The sequence below is a fragment of the Maylandia zebra genome, linkage group LG8 (genome assembly GCF_041146795.1).
Source record: "Maylandia zebra isolate NMK-2024a linkage group LG8, Mzebra_GT3a, whole genome shotgun sequence".
In the NCBI taxonomy this organism is placed as follows: Eukaryota; Metazoa; Chordata; class Actinopteri; order Cichliformes; family Cichlidae; genus Maylandia; species Maylandia zebra.
In genome coordinates this window covers 3,090,101-3,111,840 of record NC_135174.1, presented here as the reverse complement: position 1 = coordinate 3,111,840, position 21,740 = coordinate 3,090,101, and the positions used below count along the sequence as shown (strand labels likewise).

Below are 21,740 nucleotides of genomic sequence, written 5' to 3'. Positions count from 1 at the left end.
GACTGAAGTTGCTCAGTACATTTCCCCCCCCGGAGGTGCACGCTGCAAACACTTCTTACAAGCAGATCTAGCTGCACACTGCAGTCATTTTTCCAGCCTGAGAATGGCACAACATCTTTTTTTTCCTTGTGTAATTTTTGTACAACTACAAAGAATGTGTTTGTGATACTTGCATTTGATCTCCTTCTAGTGACTTCTGGATCTCCTGAAGTACTTCTGAAAAGAAAAAAACAAAACACAAAAAAACAACTGTAACCAACTATTGCTTTTAACAACACCACACTTTGTCATGACTTTGAGCGTTAGCTCAGTCACAACAAGCCAGCTCACTGGGGAAAAAATGAAGTTGTATCAGTCATGTGCTTGTATATGGTTCTCAGACATGTAATTTGGATGTTTCAAATGACAATGTGAGTAAGAGGCTGCAGGACCAGCTCAAAAAGGTAGCGTATAATTCAATTACAACTGAAGCCAGATTTCCTTTGAACAACTACAATGTCTGAGGGACATGCTATTTGACCTTCCAGGTCTATATTTCAGGATATTCTCCTGCCTTTGTACTCACTCTCATCATTCAGCAAAGCATGCTCCATAACATGTTTAGCTGCATTTTCTGCAATAGATGGCATGTCAACACAGTCAGCCATAGACAAGGTACGTGTAAAAACAGACAGCACATTTAGCATAGCACAGAATTATAAAACACCACAGAACACAGAACACACACTCATGTGGCACATGCACATTTACTTACAATGATATTATTTGTTTTTAATTGTTTTACCTGCATCCTCACCATCATGTTTGGCTCTGAAAGGACAGAGAAGACAGAAAGTAATGACAGCTCATTCTTAGGGATGTCAAAACATATCAATTATTGTAATATGTAAAACATGTAATATTAATATCCTGTTAAAATATTCGTTAAAAGGGGACAATGAACTGGAAGTAAAATGAGTACATTTTGCTGATATAGCCATACTGGCTGATTTCGATCTACAGTCACTGGAAGGTTGATGTCACTTGTAAACATTAAGAGAAAATAAAAGACAAAAACAGCATAACTGACTATATTGGAGCTAGTGATTTATACATTGGGAGGAGGAGGCAAAATATGTTAGAATAATAATAATAATGGATTGGATTTATATAGCACTTTTCAAGGCACCCAAAGCACTTTACAATCCCACTATTCATTCACTCTCACATTCACACACTGGTGGAGGCAACCACTCAACTATGCGCTTTAGTTGAGCGGTTTTACTTTTCCAGGTGCTGAGGCACGCCTGAGTCAGGACTGTCGGCATCTCTCAGCCTCACGCATTATTTTGGACATTCTATGTCCCAAGAGTGAGTTTCACCAACCAGGGATCAGAACGTCAGACAGCCACTTTGACGGCCATCAAATCCACCAGACCAGACCGCTGTGTCTTTTCCTCTTTTTTATAAATGCAATTTGCACTTCTGTGTTACACAATATCAGTCTTGCGTCTACCTTTTTTAGCTAACTTCATTTTTACTTTTCTTTCTATCTACACACTCTGCACACATCAGTGAGATTTCTATCTAATGTTTATTATTTCTTCACCAGGGTCAGTCTTTACAATCTTTCACTCTCTTTTATATACTATTTGGCATTGTTACAATGATTTTACTCCCATTTAACATGGAAGTTGTAACTACCAGCATCATCTAACAACCTGGCTTAAATTGCCCTACAGCAAACTTTTGTATTCAGCAAACACCAACATGATGAAAACAAGGAAACCTATGAGTACCTATGAGTAGATGAAGCTCCATCTGGCTGTGACTGGTGTTGGTTGGAGCAGCCAGAATGAAGTGGAGCCTCCACCAGACAACGAGGCTCCACAACACAGCGGGTCGACAAAGAGAATCTTTCAAACTCAGACGGGGAGATCAGGTAGAAGCCTGAGGGAGAACAACAGCACACAGGAGCTTAGTGAAAGTGGCAAGCGGGGTGGGGGTGGGGGGACCTATGAATGTAGATAAGTGCACTGGCAAAATGACTGTCCATTGAACAACAACAGCAACAAAAAAACATGACAAAAATCACATTTTAGGAAGAAAATCTCACTTCTAAAAACTCGTGGCAGCAGTTACTGAACAGCATGGATGTAAGCGGCATGAGGGTTCTTTCCATTTAAAACCAACAAACATACAAACGAAACAATCCAGTTTTCATAATAATCTGACAGTAAATGGATCTTTTAATCTGATTAATTTATCCCACAATACAAGTCTGTCGGCATGTACTAACACAAATCACAAAATATACAAATTGTAACCCCAGTTTAGCACCATGAAGCCAGTACTTTTTCTGCGAGCGAAATCAAAGTCGTTCTAAAATCAGGTCTTGTTGTACAGGCATCTTGAAACACCTCACATTCCTTATTTGGGCAGTTATTTTGAAGCGTGTGTCTAAATTTTTTTTAAAAGCTGCTTTAGAAATTGCTGTTGCAAAACACTAACACATATTTTAACTCTGAATTCTCTGACTGTCACATGTTTCTTTAGCTCTTTGTGGAAAGTCAGCAACTTGTTACTGATCCCCATCTCTTCAAATGGCTATTAAGGCTAAAGACTTTAGGCTAGAACAAAGACATACATGACTTCTGAAAACTGCTTCTAGAAGGTCGAGCTAGAGACACATCTGTATTGTTGATGTTGTATTCTAAAGAGAATGTATTTAGAGCCCCAGTAAAACAGAGGAAGAAACGTGTGCGCAGGTGTCTCTATACCTTGGCCGTGCTTGGTGAAAACACAAGAAGCGATTCCACTGACGTCCTCTCGGCGGATGCAGGGGTAATGTACCTGCATCTTGACGTGTGGCAGTGACACCACGTGAACATCGCCCTGATTAGTCAGGACCAACAAGCCGCTTTCACCATAGTCCTCTGTCCGACTGCTGCCAAACCAGGCCATGCCTACCCGTCGCACTCGAGAGCCATCAACAGCAGTCAGCTTTAATTTCATCTTAGCACTAACTTTTGGCAGCGTGAAAACCTGAACACACAAAACAAATGCATTGGAATAGAGTTTACAAAATTTTAAGAGGATTGAATATTTCTATCCTACACCTCAATAAATAACAGCAATTGTACCGATATTAAAAATTGTGAGCCTAGACCACATAAATGGCATTCTCTTTAGAGCATAGAACAAGCTAAGACACAACAATGCTCAACAAGTGACATGAACCAATAGTAACTGATTTAATTGTTATTTTTGAGGGCTGTAATCTACAGGTCTTTAAAAATACTACCTGAAAACATAATACTTTTAGAAAAATTTACAAGAAACAAGACATTTTAAGACCACCTTTTCTTTGATATTAACTTTTTAAGACATCTTAATGACCCACTGCAACCCTAGTGCTCCAAGTCTAACCTTAAACTGTTCCTCAGACACGACCAGGAGGTGGTGTGAGCCCTGCATATCAGGTGCGCGAGCCAGGTCGTGAGCCACCTCCAGGGGCTCAGGGAGAGGAGCCCCATGTCCATCTAACACCACAATACCAACAACAGGAGCGCGGTGCATCAGCTGAATCTCCTTGGCTGAAAATAAAGGACGCAAATCAGAGACAACTTTACAAGAGGAGGGCAGAGCTGAGAGATCAGGCCACCACAATGTTAAACCTACATAGTTGAGCTGTGACAGGCTCATCTGCTCTATGCTCGACAGAAGGAAGGCGAAGCATGTAGGCAAACACACAGCCACCATTGGTCCCTGCCCATAGGGAGGGTGTGTTATGTGAACCTACAAGAAAATGAGGAGAAACGTAAGGAAATGGAAACAACCCAAAGTTCTGCCCACTATTCATTTCTGTAGCAAGTGCTGTTTACGTACTATAGTACACGTTTAACACGCCAACTCACTGTCAGAGAGGAAGGTGTCAGCAAAGTAGAGCGTCCGTACTAGGCCAGTGAAAGAGTCGTCTGAAGAGCGAGCTTCAATTTTCCTCTGGACGGGAGCCAGCTCCATCTCTGCCAATTCAGCCTCCAGACGAGCATTTGCCTCTTGGAGCTGCTTAGGCAGATATCAATATATATAACACATGCGACAACGGAGAAACACGGAACAGATAGCAGAGTCCTTTTTATGATTCTACCTTAGTAGCAGTGTTAACATGTTGTTTTCTTAGAGAGACTCTGCTACGTCTGATTCGTCTAAAGGATTGTCGCAGGGATTTCTTTATGCTCTTCACTCTGGACAGAGGACCCTCCATGGCCAGCTGATCGCTGGGGTTTAGTGTGCACCTAAAAGTTTGAAAACACAATGTGAGCACATATGATATGCAGACAGCTGCACAAATACTTTGCTTACTCCTAAAATGTAACAAACAAAGACACAACAAGGCTACAGTTTTTCTCATAACATGTACGGTGACTTGAGCATGAGTGACTGATATATTAGGTTGGAATATCCACCTAGGTAAATATTATATCCCTATATCACTTGTACTGTGTTAAAACTGAAGATTTCCTTTGAACATGATGGATGACAGCTGGGACCTGGGCCTGATGCATGAGTGATAACTGATGGATCACTGGGTGGTATCTGGGCTGATGCAGTTTCAGGAGTGGGTGGTAGATAGTACTAAGGCCAGCTGCATGAGTCTGCAGGTCAGAGTGACCTGCTGAGAGCCACAGAGGGCAGGTGTGTGTCGCTGTCATGGACTGTCTTGAGTTTGTTTGCGTAACTGTTATTATGATAGCCATTATGGTTTAGATTTGTTTTGGATCAGGTTTTGTCAGGTAGTGGTTGGCACTGTTGCCTCGCAGCAGGAAGGTTTGAATCCACCATCTGGGTGTGTGGCGTTTCCAGAAGACAATAAATGATTTTTTTTTCTCTGTATGTGTTATTGTAGGGTCTACCTTACAATATACAGCCTTGAGGCGACTGTTGTGATTTGACGCTATATAAATAAAATTGAACTGAACTGAATTGAATTTTCTACCCAGTAGTAAACGAATGGTTGTATCAGTTTTAAATTTTGCAAGTTTGAAAGCTTGGTTACATCCAACTTGCTTCTTTGTACTACGAAAGAAAATGATGGCTAAAACACATCCACTAACATGAAACAGATTTCCTGGAAGCTGTAAACACAGTACAGACACATGTTTCACATCTTTCTTAATGCTTCTCCTTACTTGATCAGGACACTGTTCTTCTGTTGGTAGTCATATAACCCAAACCCATGACTGGTGCCAAAGGCTATCAGCTTCCACTCTGAGTGCAGTGTGAGAGCAGTGACCACAGCTGGGGGCTGGCACTGGACAACAGCAAAGGGCTGGAAGCCTGCAGGAAACATCACTGGGTCTTCCTGGATATCCAGCTGAGTGTGGCCCTGTGAAGGAAGACGACTATCAAATGCTGGAATATGTAGTTGACGGTGTAACAATAGAAAGGTTTTATGATAGCCTTCAGAGCACACATAGTAAGCTAGTTATTATTGTAAATGCAGCATTTAAAGCCTTTTTAGATCACCTATTTTTGTATGCTGTATATGTTTCTGGATTCTGCAAAGTCTCAACTTTTGAGTTTTGGCTGCTGCTTATTTCTGGAAGTACAACTGACCTTATTTAGACAAGAGGGTGGATTTCTTAGTTATTAATGCTACTTAGCTTGGTTGCAAAGTTGCATTAATTAAATTTTTCATTCAATCATTTTTGTGCCAGACTGCAAAAACACTTTTTGGGGGAGGCATCTGTAGAGAATGAAAACTCTGTTGGAGACCTAAAACATACGGGTCACGTTACAGTGGCCAGATCCGTCCTTCATAATGTCTACAGCTGCTGCATGTCACTGTAAAAACATAAACAAACATAGCGAGTAATCAGTTCTGTTCTTTACCTTCCATCGAAATCCTTCTTGACCTTGCAGCAAATCCACAACTTTAGCCTCCACGGTTTGCTCTGCTGCCTCGTCATTCAACTCCAACATTAGGATCTGCAAAGTCAAAATAACAGTGGGAATAATCACAATAATGTGATATCAACGTAGGCCTACACACACACACACACCCCACTCAGTCTGCGGACAGTCTTTATCCTTCAAACTTAGACAATAAGGATTGTCTGTAATATTGCATTCACATCTTCTTGTAGAACTTCAAGAGGTACTTTATGCACTCTTAGTTAATCAGCCAAAGAGGGTCCAGTTTTCCAGTTCAGCCATGATCCTATCACACACACAATTGTATGATAAGTTGTACTTGGACCTGGTGACATCACCCCCCTTGAAATGACGTTTTGGCCAACCCTTGGCATAGCATTTGTGTTGTACCTCGTTGATCTCTAGTTGTGAGTAGTTTCTTCCAGCTATTTGAACACTGAGCTACTAGTTGTTTTGCTGTTAGTCTAGATGTTGGGTGTGATTCCATAGGTCCCACATCCACTTCCTGTAACCCCTTCCACTGGGATTCCTTGGTAGTAGCATTCCAACAACCCCATATTCTCATACCTTGTGCACTTATGCCTTCTTGTCTTCTGGTTCCTCAACACTGCCGGTATAGCTTTAGTTACACTTCTCTTGCATATATTCCAAGGTAGGCTTGTGTAGCATGGGGGAGTCTTACTGGATACAAATGACACAGCATGACAACCAACCTGGAGTTTGCCAAAAAGCACCTAAAGGACTCAAAATTCTCTGGTCTTATAAGAGAAAGATTGAACTTTTTAGCCTGTAAGCCAAAGCACTATGCCTGGAGGAAACTAGCCATTACAATCCCTGCACTGAAGCATGGTGGTGGCAGCATGATGCTTTGGTTGAGGGAAAAGAGTGTTTATGAATATAAATAAATTCAACACTGAGCGTGAAAAAACTGACTTCTTAAGCTCTACTACGCCTACATATGCAAGAGGGCGTAAGAATCAACAGAAAAATCTAAATTTCTCTCAAACTTCTACAGAAGGTCAAAGGTCAAGAGCAGGCTTTATCATATATACTGACTTACTAGCAAAGTATAATTCTTAAAACTTAACTCTAACTTGACAAGTAAGAGTTTACCTTACTGATGTAAGTTAAGTGCTTAACTTACTCTACATCAGAGATATGACTTAGCCCAACATGACATAGGTCTGTTGTAAAATTCTCAATAGTCACCTGTCCCGCAGTGCCAGCTACAGTCAGATAACCACTATATTTGCAGAGATGGATCTTCTGGATGCCAAGCCTTGGGTCATCACTGTAGGGGTCAAAACAGCCAACCTAAACAGAAACATGACAAGGGTGAAATTTAGAGTAACACCTCTACTTCCAGCTTTGCCTAATATGCTGCTATGCAAGACCTTGATTAACATTCCTCTTTTACATAAATCTTAAAATAAATAACTGCTGTTAATTTAAAGTAAAATAATGTAAAAAGATTGTTCATCCATCCATCCATTCGCTTCCGCTTATCCTTTTCAGGGTCGCGGGGGGCGCTGGAGCCTATCCCAGCTGTCATAGGGCGAGAGGCAGGGTACACCCTGGACAGGTCGCCAGTCTGTCGCAGGGCCAACACATAGGGACAGACAACCATTCACACTCACATTCACTCGCACATGCACACCTAGTGGCAATTTGGATTATCCAATTAACCTATCCCCACAAGCTGGGCTTGGTTAGTACTTGTAAAAGATTATGTTAATTTTAATGCTAATTAAGATTAATTATAAATTCATTAGCATGGTTGCCTCAGAGCAAGCACGTCCTGGGTTCTAAATAACCATCTGGCCAGAAGCTTACTGTGTGGAGTGCGCTCCTCCCACAGCCCAAAGACATGCACTTAGTGGGGTTATGTATACATAGTTTACTCAGGAATTATTAAAGTATTCTGATTTTAGTGATTCAAAATTGCCCATTGATAATTTTTTTTGCATTTAAGAACACTTTTTCTTTAAAAAAAAAAAAAAAAAAAATTACACACACACACACACACACACACACACACACACACACACACACACACACACACGAATTCTAATATTCTAGTTCTAGTTTTGTTGAGAAATGTTATATGCGGTCAAACTTGGAAACCTTGCCATTTATAAAATGCTAACCAACGAGCAGCTCATTTGGAAAGACCTGTGTTTTTTCTATTTGAATATTTATCATTGCTCATTATTCGATTACTCAACTAATTGATGGAATTTGTGATAGAATACCTGAATAATACTTAAAATAAGTCCCAGTGTCGTGACATTTCTTTATATTCACCTTAAAATATAAATGAAAATGTTCTTTTCTATAGATTAGATTAGAAAAACATACCTTTCTAAATGGAGGCCATTCTCCTTCAGTCCCTTGGTTCATGTTGTCATTGGGGTCAGCATCTGTGTGGAATACTCCAGCTGTGCTCAGCTTGTACATGGGATAGAGACAGACTCCTGATGCATCCCAGAAACGAACTGTGCCATCCTCATGCCTATATACACAGCAGCGTTAGAATAATTTTTACAACTTCAAAAAGACCTTTCAATAAATGTGAATGAAGGCAACCGTACTAACCCCGTGAGGAGCAGATCTCTCTGTGGAGGATCTGGGGCCAGGTTCTGACCTCCTGTTACTGGCCACGGCTGACACGAAGAAAGAAAATTAGTAAGAAAACAGTATGAAAACTTGATGTCCTCAATCATCTTCTTATATTCAAGATGCACCATTCAAGTTATGATGAACAGCCTTTTAGGGGATTCTTTAGAGTCTCATACAGTGGTAACATATCCCATCAGTAATAATATTGGCACTTAATGGGGTGACTGTATAGCCTGTGTTTTTACAGATTCACAGAAAAAGTGAAAACCTGTCATGCAGTCAGAGAAATATAAATATGACGGGACATTATTTTCAATTTACAAAGATTTTTACCTTTTTTGAGTAGTGTGCATTCTGATGCTTTCCAGCAGCGAAGATCCTCTCCCACAGTTTGAGGGGAATGGTGGAGACATGATGTGAGCATGTTATGGCTGAACTATGAAGGGGGACCAAGTAAGGAGTCTGTATGATGGGCCAGCCCTCAGTCTGCAAGTCAATAACTACCAGCTCCTCCTCCACCAGGACAACCAGGGCACTGGGCTCTCCTGCAGGAAGATACACAGCAGCTAATAAACTGAGATCTGGGATACGCTTGTGTCTCTTGTCAAAACTGCTCTCATTTTTCTGGGCTGCTGTGATGAATAAATTACAATTACACAAGAGAGTTATGTTCAAATTTACACAAACCCGTGTCAATTCAAACTGTGGTAACCTTGCCTTATCTGGCAAGTTGTCTTTGGCTACGTTCACACTGCAGGTCTTGATGCTCAATTCCAATTTTTTGATCAAATCCGATGTTTTTGTCTGCTCGTTCACACTACAAATAAAATGTGACAGCAAACGCGCTCTAGTGTGAACCCTCAAGCGCCCGCATGCGCAAAAGAAGACGTCACACACAACGCGCGCTGTTTAGACCCAGAGCAACAGTATTGTTTGACCGATGGCCTTAATATAAAGACTTGTTTCGGACTTTACGTTTCCCAACTTTGCTTTAAGTTATAAAGTTATTTTGTTATTTACAAATGGCCTAATAATGATCCTTATTGCTGTTTTAGAGAGGAGCGGTGGTTCAAAAGATAGTTGGAAATTTCTGTCAGAATCTGCAGATTATACAGTACAAATAAAATGTTCACGTTCCTCCAACGTTGTCTTCCCAACAGTTTCACTAACATCTACACTGGATGGCCAGGAAGCATTCATATGACATGGATATGGGTCGCATAGGGTCAAAAAAGTCAGATTTGATGCGCTTTCGCCCGCAGTGTGAATGTAGCCTTTGTCTGTGTGTGCTGTGGTCAGGTGATCAGAGATTGGGAACACCTGGGTACAGTATTGGTTGGTATAAGAGTACGCTCTACTTGTTCCCTCAGAAAGAGCGATTCCTCTGCTCCTGAGGATCATGTGCTGTAAAACTGTTTTGTTGTTTTTATCCAAATATTTAACTCACCAAGCTAGCTCATATGCAAAATTCCAACCCTACTGACTGACACATCTCATGTTCAGCTCAGTTAATTTCAAATAAAGCCGTTTATTCTTTTACCTGACTAACTACATCACCTACCGTTACTTGTTATCACTTTTTAGCCAATTGTGACATAACAAATAGCACTACATGGTTCAAAGCAATTAACTGATGTCATTCACTTTCTGATAGGCCCAAAAACTCTTGACTGTTATTGAGTGTTATTTTTTTCTAATGGGGGATTTGACATCATTTGTCTTTTCTACATTTGGTTTACGAGTATTCCCCCCAAATAACATCAATATCATGATTAATATGTTTTGGCATTTAAACTGTATTCATTAATGTTTGTTCACTTATTATAACTGCGTCCTTCTACACAGCAACAAAGTAACAAAGTCTAAGTAAGTTAAACACTGAAGCAGTGTTCCCCTGTGTATTTAGTATGTTTGTGCACTCTTTATAGGACCTAACAACATCAGAGACTGGGGAACATAGATCTTCAATGCTGTCAAATACTTTAAGAGTCCCATATTTAAATGTGCTGTAATTTTGTTGCCAGTTTGTTGGTGTGTGTGGCCTGCCTGTGTGCTCCGGTCCATCTCTAATGACGAAGAAGTCGATGATCCTGGAGGTAAAGTCCAAGGCCACGTGTTTTTTACCATGGATCACTGTAATACAGTGTCTGTCCCCATAACTGGCCCTGGGCATACCACCACTGAACAGCAGGAATGGAGGCCTACACAAACACGCAAACATACGTACACACAAGGTTCAAGTTCAGTTCCATTTGTTCAGTGATTAATGTGTAACAGCGGCTCACATAACATATCTGAGAAGTTAAATATTAGAAAGGTGACGACATCACTTTCACTGAAGGAAGCTGACAAAAAGATTTATTTCACCGGTGGATGACGTCATCTTACCCTTCTTCTGTAGGGAGCTGAACTATTTTAGAAATGGCCTTGCAGGGAAAATGTCCTGCAATTATAAAACACAAGTAACCATGAGGCCTAAACCTTTTTACTTTATGATTAATAAAACAGTGGAGAGCTTCCTCTTTACCATAAGGAATGTCTGATTTCTCTTCCTCGTTCGTGTCCTGCCCCCCCACCATCCATCGACAATAGCTTCCATCGCTGTGTGAACTCAGAATGTACTTTCCGTCCTCAGTCCAACACACACTCTCCAGTTGCTATGGATAGATTACACAGTATTCAGTCAGTTTATATACTGGCAGCTGGTGTTCTGTTCAGGCGTACGTTACATGACAGGTACCTGTGTGGCAGGAATGTGCTGGATGGCAAGTTTTTTCTCCAAATCCCAGATGACCATGAGGCCACGTCCATAGCCAATGATGACCTGATCTGGATCGACCGGGTTCTCTTGTAAGGCCTCAACGTGTTCTAGATTTCTGCGACCGATGTAGTCATCAGGTACGCTGTACACAACAAGCAGAGGAAATAGTTCAAGAGAATATCAGTCTTATTATTGATGCACAGGGGATGACAGGCAATATATTCTATTATACTGTGCAGTGTTGGGAAGGTTACTTTTAAAATGTTACTCCCCAACACTGATACTGTGTGACAGCAGTTTAGCAGGAACACTTTTTTAAACACTTGAAGTGAGCAGACTGATATTTATAATGTACAGAGTGCTCATTTCCACTGTAATACATGCTCTGAAAGTGACTAAAGAATAGGGCTGTTCGATATAACGATATATATCGGATGACGATATAAAAACGTCTGTCGTTTCATTTTACGCTATCGTTTGTTTCGTGGTGTCGCAAAATAAACAGTTTACGGCAATATTTGTTCATCGTTTTGATGGTCACTGTAGTGGCTATATTCATTTCTCTTTCTCTTATATTTAATATAACCACACTATGGACGGACAAGCGCCTGTTTTTATGGGTTGTCGTTAGCAACAACGACGGTAAAACGGGGCGACAGAGGTTTTATATCGGGATATGAGATTTTGGTCATATCGCACAGCCCTACTAAAGAATAATGTAAATTTCCAGACAAACTGTAGTGTTGAGCTTAGGGATGGTGTCGAAAACCGGTTCTTGTTGAGAACCAGCTCCCACTGTTTCAATTCCTTGGAATTGTTTGCCATTTTTGCAAACGATACCCTTATCGATTCCAGTCGCCCCGAATGACGTCACCACGTTGTGGAGCCTCATTTACCGGGCAGGAAACATGGCGGCTCAAATGCTCAAAAGTTTGGTTATACTTTACGAGAACGGATGACAACAGGGCAACTTGCAAAACTTGAAAAGTAGATATTTCATTTAAGGGAGGAAACACTACGAATATGCAAAAGCATTTGCTGACAAAACACGTGATGACCTTAACTGAATGTCGTGTTTTTAATTCCGCTCCGGACTCGTGAATCTCAACCCAGCAGCAGCGGTAACGTTTGCACGTCCTCTCCCGTTAATGCGGCAGGTAAATAATCAGCTAACAGTGCATATTATGTTAGCGCGATCTGCCTTATTACAAAACCTGCCATTACTGTGCATTTAGTGACCATGATGAGAGAGACAGACAGAGTCTGGCTCAGATGCTGGCAGTTCTCGCTGCAGTCTACCGGTAAAATCTCCTTTCAGGCCAGGATAGACGAATGTCACCGAGCAGTGACTAAGTTTGTGGTCAAAGGCTTGCACCCATTTGCCACAGCAGATGCCCCCGATTTCACTTTGGTAAGTGAATGTGTTTAATTGTAGGCAGGACATTACTGGATATTCTTGTGTAATTGCTACAGAATAATTTATGTTATACTTTGTTATTGCTACAGAAGAATATTTATTTTATTATTTTACATTTTTCCCCCGGGGACCCTGTGACACTCCATTGAAGAGCCGTAGGCTGGATCTCTTAAGATCTCACTGTTGGGTTTGTAAGGCCATGTTACTCCTAAATTTCTATCTTGTTCAAAGAGAAGATATAAAACAAAGTTCTAAGCTAATCGACCTTAGGGTTCTCCTTTTTTAAAAAGAATCGAATCGTTAAACAGAATCGAAAATGGAATCGGAATCGTGAAAATCTTATCAATACCCATCCCTAGTTGAGCTACAATCTGCTCTATCCAGCATTCAGCCACAAGTGCAAACAGCAGCTAAATACAATATTTTATGTGACGAGAAGGATATTTCTTGTTCCTAGCAGAAAACAAAATTTTAAAACAACAAAACTAACGCAACAATAGGTGCTTTCAAACAGAAAAAACTCCCTCTAGTAACTTTAGCAGTTTCACTTTTTTTTTTTTTTTTTTTTTTTTATGTCTATGCTGCAGAAACTAACAACTGTCATAGTCCTTAGCAGCATATAGTATGCAACTGTCTGTAACATGTGTTTTAATTTGCCTACCTGCTGGCAATTTGGTCAAGGCTGATGTTCCTCTCTTCCAGCTCTCTGAATCCTGGAACTTCAACTACAAATACATGTCCACCTTCTGTCCCCAACAGCAGCAGCTCACCTGAGGAGTGGGCCAGTACTGCTGTCACTCTGGTCACGCTTGGAGGGGCACTGAGAGGAGGAGGAGGAAGGAGAAAAGTGGCATCACTTGGCAACTTTTTGATCAAAGGCATGGGTAGATGTCCTGTGACCTGTACAACTAAGCAAATTCTACATATTCATATCTCTTCTTTATCTGGCTTTACTTAACTTAACAAGTCAAATAATAATAATAATAACAATAATAATAATAATAATGGATTGCATTTATATAGCGCTTTTCTAGGCACCCAAAGCGCTTTACAATTCCACTATTCATTCACACTGGTGGAGGCAGCTACAGTTGTAGCCACAGCTGCCCTGGGGCAGACTGACAGAAGCGAGGCTGCCATATCGCACCATTGGCCCCTCTGGCCAATAGGCCATTTCTCAAAAAGGTTACTGTGGAGAAAGGAAAATGATAGGTGGAAATATGTGGTTTACCCAGGTGGTCCAGTCAGCGTGAAGCGTCCTATTTCAAGAAGTTCCGAAAGTCCATTGTGTCCTCTTAGAGTCCACATGTGCAAACTGTTGTCATCCAGCAAAGTAACCAGCTCAACCTGAATAAGAGTCACAAATAATCAGAGATATAATAAAATGTATTCCCTGATACACACTATTGAGAACAGCACTATAGTACAAGCAAGCTCAATAAAACAAAATTCTGCTAGCATTCTATGTTGTGTGATTTATATCAAACATTACCTGGTGGGGCATGAAGTGCACCTGTGTGACAGCAGCATTCTCATCATGTAGCCCCATGAACTCCACACCTGGAGCTCCATATCTGAACAATGGTTAAGCACAGACTCCATTTATCATAGTTGCAATCATACTAGCACACTGGGAAGAGCTAAGCTAATGCACATTTAGTAAGATGGTCTATTTTACACAGAGAAATCCAAAACTTTAAGTCCTAATTTCAGGGAGGCATCTCAGTGTTTGAGGGGACGCCAAGATACTATGTACAGAGAATTAGAGCCAGAAATCTTCTTGCTTTAGAAGTCACAACTTAGACCACCTCTCTCCTTTGGGTGGCGCTGTCACTTGGTGTTCCCTCTCTCTGCAGTAGAGGATCACTTCCTGGTCCAACACACAGTGGTGTTTTTGTGCAGCAATTTAATTAAAAACTAATAGATAACTTATTTATTTCATAGTGTAATCTTCACATGCTTCATCCAAAGCACACACTCTGTGTATTCACTTGCTAATTTATAGTCACAGTATTCACTCACTGTGTCTTTAAGGACTCGCTAGCAGCATGGCCTCTTCACCTGTCCCTCCTACACTTTCCTGCTTGTTGTGTCACATGTTTAGTTACTCCTCAGCCTCCTTTAGCAGTAATCCTACTTGTACTATATGTAGCCTATTTGCAGCTCTGGAGGCCAAGATCACTGAATTAGAGACTCCACATACAGCATCCACATCTGCACCACGAGTAAAACAGTGAAATGTGGATTATTAAACATTAGGTCTCTCTCCTCCAAGTCTCTGTTAGTACATGACTTAATAATTGATCAAATTGACTTACTCTTCCTTACAGAAACCTGGTTACAGCAGGATGATTATGTTAGCTTAAATGAAGGAGTCATTCTATCTGAAACCTTGAAGCAGGCCGAGGAGGAGGTGTGGCAGCAATTTTCAACACCAGCTTATTAATCAACCAAAGACCAAGACAGAGTTTTAATTCATTTGAAAGCCTGATGCTCAGCCTTGTCCACCCCAGCTGAAAAGCTCAAATAACAGTCTTATTAGGGCAGGGATAACTCTAGGTAGAGTGGTGGTCCCCATAATCAGAAGGTCGGGGGTTCGAATCCTCTGTACCCTGAGGTACCCCTGAGCAAGGTACCGTCCCCACACACTACTCCCTGGGCACCCAGTGGCTGCCCACTGCTTCACTGAGTGAGTAGGTTAGATGCAGAGAGGATTTTCCCCACGGGGATCAATAAAGTATACATTATTATTATTATTGTTATTATTAGTTATCATCTATCATCCACCTGGGCCTTACACTGAGTTTCTGTCTGATTTCTCAAGACTTTTTATCTGATTTAGTGCTCAGCTCAGATAAAATAATTATTGTGGGTGATTTTAACATCCATGTAGATGCTAAAAATGACAGCCTCAACATGACATTTAATCTGTTATTAGACTCAAGTTGACCTCTCTCAAAACGAACCCACCCACCACTTTAATTACACTCTAGATCTTGTTTTAACATATGGCATAGAAACTGAACATTTAACAGAGTGATGGATACAGTTTGATAGCCCCGGAGCGAGTGCCAATGGCCAGCAGCTTCAAGGAGGGACTGTAGCCCAGAGCACTGGGCTGGTGGGGGAATCCATGCTCCACTGTCTGAGGAGGAGAGTGAAAAGATGAGGGTGAGAAAGAACTTTGACAAAAGAGTCAAGGACAGAGACAAGAGTGTACAGAACAATACCAGCTTTAAGAAATGCCCTCATACATCTCAATAAATGTCAGAATTCACAGCTAATGATTTTAATCAGAGTTTAACAGTCAGCAGCAGTGTCTAATATTTATATTTATTTCACTGGCTCCCCAGTCCAATATATCACGCTTTTACTGGATGTTTTACTGGTCTGGAAAATTAAGTCTAGAACCCACGGACATGACCAACTACTATGTTTGTACATTTGGCGTACTCTGCCAGGCTGCGGCCGCTATCAGTCTGTATATGCAAGAGCAAAAAATAAGAACTTGACTCAAAACAAAATGTAAAAATACTGGTGGCAGGGAGTGGTAAAAATATATCCTACGTGACTTGAGTCACATATGCTACATTTAGTACTTTGAGTTATCACATTTACAAAACATGACATTGAGTCACTGAGATTCAAACTGGTCTAACTTTAGTAGATACACCTATGGTTGCAATTCTGCTTGCATTATCGCATTCACAACAATCCACACCGCCTGCCAACTTGCCGGGCAGGGTAATGACAACCCCTAACCAGCTTTCTACGGCTGAGGGGTTAAAAAAAAAGAAAAAAAAGAAAGCATTTACTCATAACTACTAGGGTCATCCACACAGCACAGTAATGTTGGAAGGAAATGATAAAGTTAAAATAAGATTACAACAATGGAAGGAGCACACAAATCAAAGTGCCTTAAGTGTCGTTGTTTACTGGAAGCAATCTTTAGCCACAGAACAAGCTATAATGGGAATCTGTCACAATGACACCCAACAAACAGCCACTATCACAGCAGCTAGATGTCTTTATGCCAAGCTGACGAGTCGTATTAGAATTCTTAGTTTTGAAAACACGCCAGGAGGACCAGGAGGAATGAGTGTTTGAGAGCAACATCTCAGATTGGACATGTAAAGGTATACATAAATGTTCCAGTGTTAATTTTGACGCAAATTTTGATTTTGTTTTAGTCATAATTTAGTTTTATTTGATAAAATATCATAAGATTGTTGTAGACCAATTCATTTGACAAAAATAGAAAGTATAAAAGTTTGTTGTGTTTTTAACCGGTGAAAGTTGCTCTATGCGCCGCGGTTTGCAAAGTGTCTGACTTTCCTTGACATGAAATGTGTCCATATGATTACTCTTCTGACATTTTGTTGTTTTTTCATGAGACGGGGAGCTCGCCCAACCTTGTCTGTCAGCGGCAGATCAAATTGTGCACGTCTAACTTTGCATAAGATAACTTCTAACTGGATCATCATCCCTTCTTTGTACACAACACAATTCATTCTGATTGGACCTCGTCTCTCTTCATCTTGTTTTTATTCGTCAATAAAATTGTCAATAATATTGTCAAAACATTTTTTCTTTCGCATTAGGTTTTACATATAGTTATTGTCTTTTTGCAGACGCACTTTCTTTTATGCAGAAAGTGCGTCATCATTATGATTACAATTATCTGTAAAATGAGTGCAGTGTTTATGCGCCACATACAGCCCACTTTGATCTTAAGTGGCCCAGACCAGTGAAACTCTCCTCTCCCACAGTGTAAAGAAGTTACATATTTAACAGTTTTTTTATGACCATTTTTTAAAACTGTAGTCATAAAAAAACCAAAACAAAACACATTTCGATAGTAGAAATATAACTGTAAAAGCTGTAAAACCTATGACTACAGACATTTCTGCATCTCTGCCATTCAAAGACATTTGCCATTTGTATACAGTTTTTTAATGTAATATTCAATACTGAACTGTAAATTTAGTCTTTTTCAAGGGAGGAGTTTTTTGATTTTTTTCACTGTTTTAATAAAAGCCCTATTTTTATGCATTTACTACCACTAAAGAGAACACACACGATTTAAAGCCTGGACAAGTTTGAAACCTTTTGTCCTCCACAATGACCTGCTAGCATTTAAATCCGACTCTCCTGTCTCTCCATGTAACTGGCTACACCACTACACGTGCCGTCTTTGGAACGTCCGCCCTCTTCCTTCTTTCACATAATGGTATGATCCCAGTCTGTCTTTGCATGTGATTGGCCACATGGAGTACCCATCAAAAATAAAGTTCCACCACTGCCTGCATGGATTCTCAACAGGGCTGAAGATTCGGCTTCCACATTAATAACTGACATATAAAATGATCCTGCGGGTTGTATGTAATTGTATCGTAGACAGTAAGTTTGACACCCCTGGTTTAGATGCACTGAAATAATCAGGTGGCACTGCTTTCTCCACTAAGCTTCTTCATTGTCACTTGGTTATTGTTAGTGGATTAGAAAAACCAGAGGGCTATAATATTGTTAATGTTAGGATCAACCTAATTACATCGCTATGGTTACTTAAGCTGGATACCTACGCTGGTTAGAGTTCAAAGTTTGACATTTGTATGGATTCTAAAAGGCACCGCACTTATATTAATTATTTGACATTCTGTCTGAAATGTATATATTCTTAGCTGAGATAAGTCAGGTTCTTAAGTATTTGAAAAATGATAATTTTTGGAATTACATTCTGAACACCAGAGTACTAAAAATGGAAACCATGTATAAAAGTGGTTGTATTCCATAACAGTTAAGTCAATATTTTTGTTAAAGCCCTTGAATTAAAGCTGAGTGCTTGCACTTCAATCACACCTCTGTTGTTTGATTTAAATGGACCATGGTGGTGTACAGACAAAAATCACGAGAAAAAGAAACTAATATATAAATTTAAAGTGAACAGCTTACTTGATCTTGTTCTGGTTACTTTTATTTTCTGTTTCTGCTTAGTAACCTGGTCACTTGAATGTATATCATGACTGCAGATAGTTCAGAGTCTCCTGAATGATTTTTGTCTTCTTCTTCTCATCACTCACATTGAACCACATCACTACAGATGGCAAACTGTGTGGTATGGTCTAATTTACTTGCCTTATTAAACGCGAAGAGTTCCTGTTTTAGCCGATCCCTCTGGGACTCTTGACCGTGCCGCCTGAACCTTTTCATCCTGTCAATACCGGTGTGCAGCCAGAAGGCCCGCTGACACTTGCTGGCTGGAGGAGACACAGGAGATAGAGGTAGATGATCCAGCTTGAAAGTAAAAGTTTCAGAGAGGAGAAAAAAGGGCATGTTATTAGACAAATCCTCTAGTTCACACCTTTGTTATTCCTTAGTGAAAAGCAAATATTGATATTCTATTTATTTAAAACAATCAAAACATGTCTTCTTCCATAAGCGTGTTCTCCAGCCACAATTCAGAGATGAATAACACCATCAGATACACAGCCACATTAATCAGTCCAGCTGCCTTCCAAAAAAGTACAGAGTGGCTCATGTTTTTTCTTGCATCAATACACAACCAGCAGTTTCAAGGAAAAAGGGGTTACTAGGAGTACCAAAACTTTTGCTTCACTAATGTCTATAGAAACCTATTAAACAAAATACATGAGACCTGGGTGTCATAAGGCCCCTGGCTACATGTTTGGTTGTCTGTGAAGTCACTGGGAAATTAGGATTCAAATGTAAATGTATTCATCATTTGTCCCATTTCAGCGACCAAACATTCTTCTCCATCTGAGATTTTGTGTGAAATCATAATACAACCGCTATTTAATGTAGATGCTGTGTGTTACAAGTGGTTCTTCACACAAACGTTGCACAAAACCTTCTGCTAATGCCAGCTATATCTTTTGGTGCTCATAACTTTTATACTTTTTGAGATATAATAATAATAATAATAATAATAATAATAATGGATTGCATTTATATAGCGCTTTTCGGGGCCCTCAAAGCGCTTTACAATTCCACTATTCATTCACTCTCACATTCACACACTGGTGGAGGCAGCTACAGTTGTAGCCACAGCTGCCCTGGGATAGACTGACAGAAGCTGCCATATTGCGCCATCGGCCCCTCTGATATTAAGCTTTTTATGCTATTTTTGGCCCATTTTGCTGAATGGGACCACATTATCAGTGTGATCACCAGTTTTGCTTGCCGGGCTGAACAGTGTAAGATGAGCAGCCGTTCTCAGACTGGGAGGCCCGGGTTCAAATCCCGCTTATGGCAACATTTCTTTAAGTTCACAGTTAAACTTTTTTCAACATAAATTTTACCCCTTCACCCCTTTTCAGCAGAATTTTCAGGTTTTTTTCCACCCCTTTTCAGCACCTTTTTAGCTGTTTTGAGCAGAAACCTCTTTTCAGCAGAATTTTCGCTTTTTGGTCTGTTTTCAGCGGAATTTTCAGTGTCTGCACCTCTTTCAACACAATTTTCTGTTTCCTCATCTCTTTTCAGCAGAAAGTTCAAAAAGTTCACCTCTTTTCAACAGAATTTTCAGCTTTCTCACTTCTTATCAGCACAAATCTCACGCTCTTCTGCTCATTTTAGCAGAATTGTCAGTTTCTCCTTCTCGATTCAATTTCCGGAAAACCAGTTTAGCTCACTGACACGAGTAGCCGCCTTGAGACCAGAAGTCCCGGGTTCGTACCCTGCTCAGGGCAAATTTTCTGTTCAGCAGACAGTTCAAAATTTTCACCTCTTTTCAGCACAAACTTCAGCTTCTTTACATCTTTTCAGCAGAATTCTTTGCTTCTTGGTCTGTTTTCAGCAGAATTTTCAGTTTCTTTACTTCTTTTCTGCAAAATTTTCTGTTTCTTCAGCTCTTTTCAGCAGAAAGTTCAAAAGTGAGATGAGCAGCCACCTTGAGACCAGGTGGCGCAGGTTCAAATCTGACCTGTGGCTCTTGCCGCACATCTTCCCTCCTCGCACTCTCCCTGCTTTCTTGACGCTCTTCAGTGTAATCTTTCAAATAAAGCACTTTTCAGCAGAGTTCAGCTTCTACACAGTGTTTTCAGCAGATAGTTCTCCTTTTTCTGCTTTTTCAGATTCCACTACACGGCATTCACACTGCATTTTCGCAGGAAATGCAACTTTTTCTAGTTGTCATTAAATATTCTGCCTTTAGGACTTATCATTAGTAGTTTCAAAATTATTTCCTACCATCAGTAAGCAGACAATACCCAATTAAACACCTCCTTTAAACCTTGTGAACTAGACAAATTATCTACTCTAATGGACTGTCTTAAGGAAATAATGGCTCAAGAGTTGGGAGTTTGCCTTGTAATCGGAAGGTTGCCGGTTTGAGCCCCGGCTTGGACAGTCTCGGTCGTTGTGTCCTTGGGCAAGACACTTCACCCGTTGCCTACTGGTGGTGGTGGTGGCGCCTCTGTCAGTGCGCCCCAGGGTGGCTGTGGCTACAATGTAGCTTGCCATCACCAGTGTGTGAATGGGTGGATGACTGGATGTGTAAAGCGCTTTGGGGTCCTTAGGGACTAGTAAAGCGCTATACAAATACAGGCCATTTAATTTTTGATCAATCTCTGTCTTTTGATGCTCATATCAAGTCTGTGACCTGCACCTGCTTTGTTCATTTAAGAAATATTGCCAAACGTAGGACTATTGTCTCCAAAGATGAACAGGAAATACTTGTTCATGCCTTCATCGTCTCCTGATTAGATTACTGTAATGCACTCTTTTCCTATCTGTCAAAGATTTCTTTACATCACCTTTAAGTGATCCAAAATACCACAGCAAGGCTGTTAACCCACACTCATAAATTCACTTACATCACTCCCTTGTTGAAGTCCTTCCACTGGTTTCCAGTGGGTACAGATATCAGTTTAAAATCCTCACTCTTACTTTTATATCTTTACGAGGAGAGGCCCCCACTTATATTATCAAGCTTCTTCACCCTTGCTCTCAAAACTGGATTCTTAGATACACTGATTGTGGTCTTCTGACTTTTCCATGGGATTGCGCTTT

At 40.5% G+C, this 21,740-nt stretch overlaps 1 protein-coding gene across 3 annotated transcripts in view; it reads right to left on the bottom strand.

Annotated features, from left to right (window-relative positions):
- llgl2 (LLGL scribble cell polarity complex component 2) overlaps positions 1-21,740 on the bottom strand; it is a 45,957-nt gene that overhangs the window by 2,058 nt on the left and 22,159 nt on the right. The window contains exons 2-25 of one of the 3 annotated variants that reach the window (XM_076887190.1): positions 18,845-19,007; positions 15,761-15,854; positions 14,206-14,287; positions 13,945-14,060; positions 13,375-13,533; positions 11,276-11,438; positions 11,063-11,192; positions 10,924-10,978; positions 10,582-10,736; positions 8,869-9,080; positions 8,512-8,579; positions 8,275-8,428; positions 7,126-7,230; positions 5,875-5,970; positions 5,172-5,368; positions 4,130-4,277; positions 3,897-4,044; positions 3,661-3,777; positions 3,409-3,575; positions 2,760-3,024; positions 1,779-1,929; positions 785-810; positions 566-613; positions 174-216 (exon numbers count right to left, since the gene is read on the bottom strand). In XM_076887190.1, the coding sequence (XP_076743305.1) occupies positions 174-216; positions 566-613; positions 785-810; positions 1,779-1,929; positions 2,760-3,024; positions 3,409-3,575; positions 3,661-3,777; positions 3,897-4,044; positions 4,130-4,277; positions 5,172-5,368; positions 5,875-5,970; positions 7,126-7,230; positions 8,275-8,428; positions 8,512-8,579; positions 8,869-9,080; positions 10,582-10,736; positions 10,924-10,978; positions 11,063-11,192; positions 11,276-11,438; positions 13,375-13,533; positions 13,945-14,060; positions 14,206-14,287; positions 15,761-15,854; positions 18,845-18,923 (2,978 nt within the window). In that variant the 5' untranslated portion in view covers positions 18,924-19,007. The remainder of the gene's footprint in view (positions 1-173; positions 217-565; positions 614-784; positions 811-1,778; positions 1,930-2,759; positions 3,025-3,408; positions 3,576-3,660; positions 3,778-3,896; positions 4,045-4,129; positions 4,278-5,171; positions 5,369-5,874; positions 5,971-7,125; positions 7,231-8,274; positions 8,429-8,511; positions 8,580-8,868; positions 9,081-10,581; positions 10,737-10,923; positions 10,979-11,062; positions 11,193-11,275; positions 11,439-13,374; positions 13,534-13,944; positions 14,061-14,205; positions 14,288-15,760; positions 15,855-18,844; positions 19,008-21,740) is intronic. The other 2 variants (XM_076887189.1, XM_076887191.1) reach the window with 2 other exon arrangements.